Consider the following 10,304-nt stretch of genomic DNA (forward strand, 5'->3'; position numbering starts at 1 on the left):
ATTTTTTGTAATGTTTTAGTGTCAATAAGATACTATTATAGTTTTTATTAATAGTTTTGATTTGTTTTTATTTTGACTGTTTTTTATTTTAATTTTTGTTTAAGTTTTTTGTCATCCTTATAGAGAAATATTAAAATAATAATAATAATAAATAAAAATAAGGATGACAAAAAACTTTAACAAAAAATTAAATAAAAAAAACACTCAAAATAAAAATAAAAACAAATCAAGTACATATAGAGAAATATTAAAATAATAATAATAATAAATAAAAATATGTACTTGATTTGTTTTTATTTTTATTTTGAGTGTTTTTTTATTTACATTTTTGTTAAAGTTTTTTGTCATCTTTATTATTATTATTATTATTATTATTTTAATATGTCTATATATGTTTTAGTACAATTTTTATTTTTTTGTTTCCGTTAACTCTAATAACCCTACTCACAGAGGCTTTATTAATTTGGTCAAAAGTACAGTAAAATATTCTGATATATTATTATAATTTAAATTAACTGTTTACTGTTTGAATATATTGTAAAACATTTACATTTAGTCATTTAGCAGATGCTTTTATCCAAAGCGACTTACAAATGAGGACAATAGAAGCAATTTAAAACTAACAAAAGAGCAATGAAATGCAAGTGCTATATATAAAACATTGTATGATATGATTTTACATTGTATAATGTTATTATATTAAAGACACAGTTGTGTGTTGTTGTCATAAAGTGAGTGTGCTGTATTTTCAGAGCCTGATGAGAACATGAAAGTGGTCACATTAAATGATCTTTATGAAGAGCTGCGATATAAAGACCCGCCGGCCATAGATATAACACCGCTGCAGCCGTCTGTCACGTAAGCATCCACATCACACCTGATCCTGATCAATGCAGCGCTGCAGACTGAGCTGAGTGTGTGTGTGTCTGTGTGTGTCTGTGTCTGTGTCTGTGTGTGTGTGTGTGTGTGTGTGTGTGTGTGTGTGTGTGTGTGTGTGTGTGTCTGTTGATTTGTTTTTATTTTTATTTTGAGTGTTTTTTTATTTACATTTTTGTTAAAGTTTTTTGTCATCTTTATTATTATTATTATTATTATTATTTTAATATGTCTATATATGTTTTAGTACAATTTTTATTTTTTTGTTTCCGTTAACTCTAATAACCCTACTCACAGAGGCTTTATTAATTTGGTCAAAAGTACAGTAAAATATTCTGATATATTATTATAATTTAAATTAACTGTTTACTGTTTGAATATATTGTAAAATGTAATTTATTTCTGTGATCAAAGCTGAATTTTCAGCATCATCAGTCTTCAGTGTCTTCAGTGTGATTTTTCTGTTTAATTTAAGGATTCTTTGAATTGAAAGTTTAGATGTAAATCATCTGTTTGAAATAGAAATATTCTGTAACATTAAAATAAATAAAAAAATTGTATATTGTTTTTTTTTTCCTTTGCAGAGAAAACGTCACTACTGGGTATTAAATGGGAAAAGTATCACCCTGTATCCGAATGAAATCAGCATTAAGTACTACAAGGTTTGCGAGTCTTTAGAATGCATCGTGTCACCTTTACCACTTCATAATGCAAAATACAGCAGTGCTTGACACATGGTTCATCTTCGGGCTTTCATGAAGTTATTAATATAGTTGCGTGTGCTTCATTTCAGGAGATTTCTCTCTCAGAGGTGCTGCAGGTTCGAGGTCCGGCTCAGCTCACTATTCCAGTGTTGCCAGGCAACAGCGCACACTCGTTCGAGCTGGTGACGGGATCTCTGGTGTACTGTGTGTTTGCGGATCAGGACGGCCCGTCATGGGAGTCGGCTCTCGATCAGGCCCTCAGACCGGTGCAGGGCACTGTATGCCACACGACAAACAACACCGGTTAGAGCAACAAGACGTGAATTATTCATGAGCCTCTGATTCCACACAATATAAATATACTCTAAGTTCAGCCAAAAATGAAAATGTACTCACACTCAGGCCGTCCAAGATGTAGATGAGTTTGTTTCTTCATCAGATTTGAGGAAATGTAGCTTTGCATGACTTGCTCAGCAATGGATGCTCTGCAGTGAATGGGTGCCGTCAGAATGAGAGTCCAAACAGCTGATAAAAACATCACAATAATCCACACCACTCCAGTCCATCAGTTAACATCTTGTGAAGTGAAAAACTGCGTGTTTGTAAGAAACAAATCCATCATTAAGATGTTTTTAATTTGAACTTTTGCTAAAATATGAGTCCGTAATCCATAATATTGCTTCCTCCAGTGAAAAACTCGTCTTGTCTGAATCAGGAGAGAAACCTGCACAGATCAAACACCGTTTACAGGCCAAAACAATCAACAACAGGAGATGGACTTTTTCACTGAACGAAGCGTTGTTATGGCTTATGGACATATTTTGAACAGAAGCGACTGTTCAGAGTTAAAATGTTGTAATGATTGATTTGTTTCTTACACAAACATGCAGCTTTTGTCTTCTCCAGATGTTAACTGATGGACTGGAGTGGTGTGGATTATTGTGGTGTTTTTATCAGCTGTTTGGACTCTCATTCTGACGGCACCCATTCACTGCAGAGCAAGTGACGTAATGCTACATTTCTCCAAAAGAAACAAACGTCCACATCTTCTATGATCCTCATGTTGTCTATAATGTCAAATAAAATGACACCTCCTCTCTTGCCAGGTGATGGAAAGAACGGTGACGAGACCCAGGTGAGACTCAATTTTTGATCATAAATATATTTCCAAAATAACCACTGTGTTTCAAAGAGGGAACGAAGCATCTGATTTTGTCTGTGTGTTCATGTGTGTGTCGCAGGACATCAGTGAGCTCTATCAGATCTTCTCTGATGAGGTTTTGGGTTCGGGTCAGTTCGGGGTGGTTTACGGAGGCACTCACAGACACACGGGCCGTCCGGTCGCGGTTAAAGTCATCGATAAAACAAGATTTCCCACTAAACAGGAGGAACAGACCAAAAATGAGGTCTCGATATTACAGGTATGAGTTCAAGATGCCATTTTCCCCACAATTCAAACACTTGTTTTTGTTGTCATTATATCGTCCATGTGTGTGCATTTTAGAGACTGTCTCATCCAGGAGTCATTCATATAGAACGCACGTTTAAGACAATGGAGCATACTTTCGTTGTGATGGAGAAGCTCCACAGCGACATGCTAGAGATGATCTTATCTCACGAGAACGGACGGCTGACTGAACGCACCACTCGCTTTCTAGTCACTCAGGTAAAGGAGCTGGTTTGCTCTTAAAACACAGAATGTTCCTCTAACGTTGGTGCCATTTTTGGGAGGAACCTACTTGTAAAGCTCTCCAAGCTATCTTTTAGGTTGTACATTTTTAATAATCATAGCTAATGTTCCAAGAAGGCTGCCATAAGGCTTTTTTTCAGACCACCTTAAACAGAACATTATCTCGTGGTTGTTTTACATTTTATTTTTTAATAACTTGCAAGTCTGTCATGCTGTTTTACTGTAAAAATACAGTAAAAACTGTGAAATGTTATTGCAATTTAAAAAACTGTTTTGTGTGAATATATTGTGAAATGTAATTTATTTCTGTGATCAAAGCTGAATTTTCAGCATCATTACTCCAGTCTTCAGTGTCACATGATCTTCAGAAATCATTCTAATATGCTGCTTTGCTGCTCAAGAAACATTTCTGATTATTATCAATGCTGAAAACAGTTGTGCATGAATTGCATGTTAATCTATTTCACATAGGTCTTCTTCATACGCTCTTAAAAATAAAGCAATCTATGGTTCCATGAAGAACTCTTAAAAATAAAGCTTTCAAAGGGGGTTTTGTAGCAGTGCCATTGAAGAACCATGTTTGGTTCCTCAAAGAATCCTTCAGTGACCTGTTCTTAAAAGAACCATTGTTTTTTTTAGTGTGAAGAACATTTCGATCATCTAAAGAATCTTTTTTTCCACTATAAAGAACCTTTTGTGGAATGGAAGGATTCCATGGATTTTTTTTTTTTTTTAAGACTGTGGAAACTTTCCATTTCACAAAAGGTTCTTTATGGTGAAAAAGGTGCTTTAGATGATCAAAATGTTCTTCACACTAAGAACTGTTCACTGAAATATTCTTTGGGGAACCAAAAACAGTTCTTCTATGGCTTTGCTGCGAAACCCCACTTTTGGAATCTGTATTTTTAAGAGTGTAAACCAGTGGAGACTAAAAAAAGTTTCAGTCTTGCTGATCTGTGCTTGGTGTTGAAGGTTTTGGAGGCTCTGCGGTACCTGCACATGAGGGACGTTGCACACTGTGACCTGAAACCAGAAAATGTGCTGCTGGCTTCGCCTGAACCCTTTCCTCAGGTCTGACACTCTCATATATGGCTCTTTACTCAAGATTTTCAATGTTTTTGACACTTAAAGGGTTAGTTCATGTCACCCTCATGTCGTTCAAAACGCCGTAAGACCTTCGTTCATCTTCAGAACACAAATGAAGTTATTTTTTGATGAAATCCGAGAGCTCTCTGACCCTCCATAGACAGAAACACAACTGTAATGCTCCCAGGACATCGATAAACTTGCTATGTTTCTGGATCTGGGAACATTTCAGTTGCGTTGCTGTCTATGGAGGGTCAGAGAGCTCTCGGATTTCATCAAAAATATCTTAATTTGTGTTCCGAAGATGAACGAAGGTCTTACGGGTTTGGAGTAATTAATGACAGAATTTTCATTTTTGGGTGAACTATCCCTTTAAAGTCAAGTCTAGAATTGCATGTGTCCAATGGAGATATTTAAACTGTTGAGCACGATACTAGAATGATTTTTTGATTTCCAGGGAATGCAAAAACTGAATGCATTGAATGCAATGTCTCCGTTTCAGGTCAAACTGTGTGACTTTGGGTTCGCTCGTATCATCGGACAGAAGTCGTTCCGGCGCACTGTCGTCGGGACACCGGCGTATCTGGCACCGGAGGTCATCTGTAGTAAGGGTTACAATCGCTCTCTGGACGTGTGGGCCGTGGGCGTGATTTTATACGTTAGTCTGAGTGGAACGTTCCCTTTTAACGAGGACGAGGACATTAATCAGCAGATCACCAACGCTTCGTTCATGTATCCACACCAGCCGTGGTCCCTCATCTCACTGGAGGGTAAGAGACCGTGTATCTGTGTGTGTGTGTGTGTGTGTATATATTTACATTTAGTCATTTAGCAGAAGTTTTTATCAAAAGCGACTTACAAATGAGGACAATAGAAGCAATCAAAGTCAACAAAAGAGCAATGATATACAAGTGCTATAACAAGTCTCAGTTAGCTTAATGCAGTACACGTAGCAAGTTTTTTTTTAATTATATAATAAATAAAAAGAAAACAGATAGAATACAAAAAGAATAGAGAAGCTAGTGCTAGTTTTTCTATATATATATATATATATATATATATACTGTATATATTAGTATATACATGTAATCTGATTACATGTAATATGGATTACGTAATTAGATTTCACAAAATTAAGTATTTGTAATTAGATTAAATTAAATTTTTATCAGACTACAGTTACTTTTTTTGTCGATTACATGATTACATGTTATTCACACAATAGCAATGAATAATTAAAAATTTACTGATTCTCCCTAATTCTTCTTTTTCATCTTTTAAATGTTCGTTCACACAAACACCAGTCACTAGTCGGGTGGCTATAATTACACATAATTGAGAGGCCACACAGCACTTGACCACTGGATTTACAAAAATCATTTCAATTTTAAGAAGTTGTTTCCCAACATTTCAACACTGCATCAACTACTGATGAACTCATTCATTTGATTTACCCTGCAGTTTAATGCACTTCATGTTGTTACTAACAATGAATGATATATTTTCTCTTTGTATTTTATATCAATATGGTACAAGATTATCTTGCTTAAATCAAGATGATAAACGAGTTACATCAAAAGTAATCTAAAAGTAGTCTGATTATATTACTTAAAATGTGTGTGTATACTTTGTGTGTGTGTGTGTGTACTTTGTGTGTGTGTCTGTGTGTGTGTGTGTACTTTGTGTGTGTGCGTGTATACTTTGTGTGTGTGCGTGTATACTTTGTGTGTGTGTACTTTGTGTGTGTGTGTGTGTGTGTGTGTGTGTGTACTTTGTGTGTGTGCGTGTGTGTGTGTACTTTATGTCTGTGTGTGTGTGTGTGTGTGTGTGTGTATATAAACACACACACATATACACAAATACATAAATGCATATATACATAGTGGCCTTTTGTAATTTTAGACCACGTTCATTTTGAATTTTTCACATTTTTACTTTTACTTATTTTTACTGAGCATGATTAGAAAAGGCTAAATGGTTTAAAAAAGAAAAAATACAATCTATAAATCAGCCACAATGAAGTAGTCTTCAATGATGTCTAAATGCAAAACTTTAATACTGTATTCATTCAAAATAATATGAAATAATTGTTTCTAATATTTCTGTTTTTAGATGGTGCATAATTTAGAGGTGAATACTGTATAGTACCATAAAATCCCCTCAAAATATGAATTATTAAAGAGTAAATATTATTGAAATAAAATATAGTATATAAATTAAAGTTAGATTTTTTTCTGTATAGAACCCCTTTATAAAAGGTAATTGCGACATCTCAGATTTCTTTCCTGAATTGCAAGATGCAGAAGAGAGTTTGAGAAGTATTACAGAGAACTTAGTATTATGGCAAGTGTGAAAAAAGTGTGAGACTAAAAGCTGCAATTGTTTTTGTTTTTTTCATGCCAGAAATGGGCAAAGCTTCCATAGTTTTGTACCCTAAGTGAGGAATACCAGATGGTTACCTAACTTTCTTTCTGTTAAAGGGGTCATATGATGCTGCTAAAAAGAACATTATTTTGTGTATTTGGTGTAATGAAATGTGTTTATGCGATTTAAAGTTCAAAAAACACATTATTTTCCACATACTGTACATTATATTTCTCTCAGCGGTGAATCTGATCAATAACCTGCTGCAGGTGGTGGTGAGACGCAGGTTCAGTGTTGGCAAAGCGATGGGTCATCCTTGGTTTCAGGTCTGTTGACTTACTCCAAAAATCAACCCAACCCAAAACATATTGTACTGGCATGCAAATGCAGATTTCAGTGTGATTTATGCATACCTCGTCTGTTTCTCCCGCTGCAGAACTTCCAAATGTGGTGTGACCTGCGTGAGTTTGAGCAGCGGATGGGATATCGCTATCTCACGCATGAGGCGGATGACGAGCGCTGGAGATCCCACGCTCTGGAGAAAGGCCTCAGTTTCCCACAACATTTAAAATGAAGCCAGCAGCCACTTAGATTTTACACAGATATAACTGTGAATATTGTATTATATCAGCAACTTTGTGAATCTGCTGTTATGTAAATATAATTATTTTGGTGCGCTTTAATATTTGACATATTTTTCAATAAAATAAGCAAAAGGCTAATCTTGAGTTTGTTTTTCTCAGAAACTGTAAGTAACGTCAAATTAATAGAATAAATGAATAGAATATAACTTTTTGTATTATATTATATTATATATTAGTGCTGTCAAATGATTCATCACGATTAATAGCATCCAAAATAAAAGTTTTTGTTTACATAATATATGTGTGTACTGTGTATATTTATTATGTATATATAAAAGCACACGCATACAGCATATATTTTGAAAATATTTACTTGCATTTACATGTATATATTTATATTCATATAAAGTATATCATATATAAATATATTTAATATATAAACGTAACATATTTTTCTTAAATACATACATGCATGTGTGTGTATGTATATATACAATAAATATACACGCATATATTATGTAAACAAAAACTTTTATTTTGGATGCGATTAATCGCGATTAATCGTTTGAAAGCACTAATTATATTACATTTTCTGACTAACCATTTTAACTACAAGACTGTATTTTATTTTCATCTGAAGTTGTTGCTGTCAGTTCTAGATTATATATTTGTTGATATTATATTTTATTACATTTAATGTTTGAATCGAACATAATCCAGTTATATTAAATTAACCAATTTTCCGGGACATTTATTTTACTAATGTCATTTTCTAGGACTTTTATTTTATAACATTTTCTGAGCACGGAACTTCCGCTTGCGTAAGTATCGGCGTGCCATCCAGAGATGGACACGAACAGAACAGCGAAGGTGTGAATATGACTTTATAATGATTATTTTAAAAGTACTGCAATGAATACTAAATAGCAGTTTAAATAATGAGCTTTAATTACGTTTTTTTATATGAGTGTTAAAATTATTTGTTTAAGAAGGATATCAGTAGGTCAACTTGTAATAACGTCACAAGTCATATTTAATTAAGTTCGTATTATTGATTTCATCATAATGACCAGCATAATTTCCATAACGTGTAATAACTGATGACTTGCACAGTTATTAACCTCTTAATTTTTACATGCTGTTTTAGTCTTGCACTTCCAAATAAATATGTATTTATTTATTTCAACTTATGGAAACTGTCAAGCAGATTCAGGAATATTACTGGACATCATTATAGTTTTTAATGTCTGCATTTAGGAAGCTGGCATGAAATGATTATTATGCATGCAGCTTAGTATGAGCTAATTAATACATATATATCTAATTAGAGAAACACAAATATATGTGTGTGTGTGGTATTTTAGGTACTTTTCAGTGTTATTATATATTGTTATTATATAGTGTATTATAATATATACAATATATTCAATTATTAGAGAGACTACATTCAATATTAGCAAAAAGGCATTTGTCACACTGCAGATTTAAGTGAACTGCAAAAGGATGATTAAAATGGTATCTAATAAATACTTAAATATGCTCTCATGCATTCATATGCATTCAGCTTTTAAAGCTGTCCATGTTTCTGGTGTGTTTGCGCAGCTGGATGTCATGTGGCCGCTGTGTTAAAGGCACAATATGTAATTTTCGCTTGGTAGAATAAGCAATACATTAAATTATTTTATATCATATGCATTTAATTAATTAATTTATATTATTAAATATTTTTTATTTATTTTATTTACATATATAATGTATTTATTAATAAGGAATTCATTCTTTATTAATGTTTATAATTATATTTATATTACATTTATTTATTATTTAACAGAATTTTGTCATTTTTTATTCCTTTTTTGCTTTATTTTGTTTGGGTAAGTTTTAGGCTTTTTGACTAACACTGACATTGAAACTAAGGTGTTGTGGGTAAAGATGATTGAGGTGGTCTGCAGTAATGCTGTGTCTCTGTCTGGTCTCTAGCATGTAGGAGATCTGGGGAATATTACGGCTGGTCCTGACGGCAGAGCTTCATTCCGGCGGCTAGAAGACTCTCAGATCAAGGTAATGAAGCTGTGCTCGTCATTAGGACTTCAAAATACAGTCTCGCTGCTCAGAGGGATAAGCTGATAGTAAGAGCAGTCGGGTGTGTGTCTATAAACCCTACGGTAGAGTGTTTGGATCTACAGTAATTATATAAAGCCTCTGTTCTTAACTTAATTACACTTAGTTTGACTAACCTCTCTGTCACTACATTCACGGTCACACCTCTCTTTTGAACTCTTTTAACATTCTGTGTCATTGCAAATAATCATGCACAGATCTGAGCAGGGTTATTATTATGCAAGCTGGTTTCCTCCACTGAAAAAAAAAAGGTAATTGCAACTTATCTCACAATTCTGACTTTTTTTCTTTGAAATGTGTGATATAAACTTTGCAAGATGTAAACTTGCAATTCTAAGAAAATATCAGAACTGTGAGCTGACTTGATTTTCTTTAAAAATGGACTTTATAACTCGGGAGTTTAGTTCTCGCAAGACAGAATTGTGCGATGAAAAGTCACAATTACCCATTTTATTTTTTTAGGCCGTGGCAGAAATGGGCTTTCATATAGTGTAGGGCTGTCAAATTAGTTTTATTTTCGAATTTCGAATATTCGTCGAATTTAAAATAAAAATTCAAATGCAAAAATGCTGCATTAGTTGTGCATTAAGGAGGCAGCCTTATCAGCGGCGCACGAGATGCGATGACGATGTAAGTGTCGTTGCATTTCAATGTTTTTGTTAGCCTATCCAGTTGAAGCCACTAGATGCGCCGCAGCTACGTTGTTAATTACAAAGATCTTGTTTATGTAAAAACTGAAACCAAGCCGTTCACACAGAACGCATATTTCACGCATTTTCTAGAGGGACATCTATCAGCGTTGCACTCTCGTCTCGCACAAAAGAGCAGCATGTTTAGAAAGCCATGTAAAATGAATGCAAGTTCAACATTTTGAAAAAA

General features: G+C 33.9%; 1 protein-coding gene and 1 long non-coding RNA gene across 2 annotated transcripts in view; both read left to right on the forward strand.

Moving 5' to 3' along the window:
• LOC107728020 (serine/threonine-protein kinase D1-like) overlaps positions 1 to 7,412 on the forward strand; it is a 17,749-nt gene extending 10,337 nt beyond the window's left edge. The window contains exons 6-15 of the mRNA XM_016538071.1: positions 733 to 858; positions 1,463 to 1,538; positions 1,670 to 1,883; positions 2,687 to 2,715; positions 2,822 to 3,001; positions 3,085 to 3,246; positions 4,243 to 4,341; positions 4,859 to 5,126; positions 6,961 to 7,046; positions 7,157 to 7,412. Of these exons, the coding sequence (XP_016393557.1) occupies positions 733 to 858; positions 1,463 to 1,538; positions 1,670 to 1,883; positions 2,687 to 2,715; positions 2,822 to 3,001; positions 3,085 to 3,246; positions 4,243 to 4,341; positions 4,859 to 5,126; positions 6,961 to 7,046; positions 7,157 to 7,294 (1,378 nt within the window). The 3' untranslated portion in view covers positions 7,295 to 7,412. The remainder of the gene's footprint in view (positions 1 to 732; positions 859 to 1,462; positions 1,539 to 1,669; positions 1,884 to 2,686; positions 2,716 to 2,821; positions 3,002 to 3,084; positions 3,247 to 4,242; positions 4,342 to 4,858; positions 5,127 to 6,960; positions 7,047 to 7,156) is intronic.
• A 720-nt stretch (positions 7,413 to 8,132) lies between these two features.
• LOC107728022 (uncharacterized) overlaps positions 8,133 to 10,304 on the forward strand; it is a 7,258-nt gene continuing 5,086 nt past the window's right edge. Inside the window, exons 1-2 of the long non-coding RNA XR_001638424.1 lie at positions 8,133 to 8,174; positions 9,285 to 9,365. This is a non-coding gene — a long non-coding RNA (uncharacterized LOC107728022). The remainder of the gene's footprint in view (positions 8,175 to 9,284; positions 9,366 to 10,304) is intronic.

The sequence above is a fragment of the Sinocyclocheilus rhinocerous genome, unplaced genomic scaffold (genome assembly GCF_001515625.1).
Source record: "Sinocyclocheilus rhinocerous isolate Xijiao unplaced genomic scaffold, SAMN03320098_v1.1 scaffold1900, whole genome shotgun sequence".
NCBI classification, from domain to species: Eukaryota; Metazoa; Chordata; class Actinopteri; order Cypriniformes; family Cyprinidae; genus Sinocyclocheilus; species Sinocyclocheilus rhinocerous.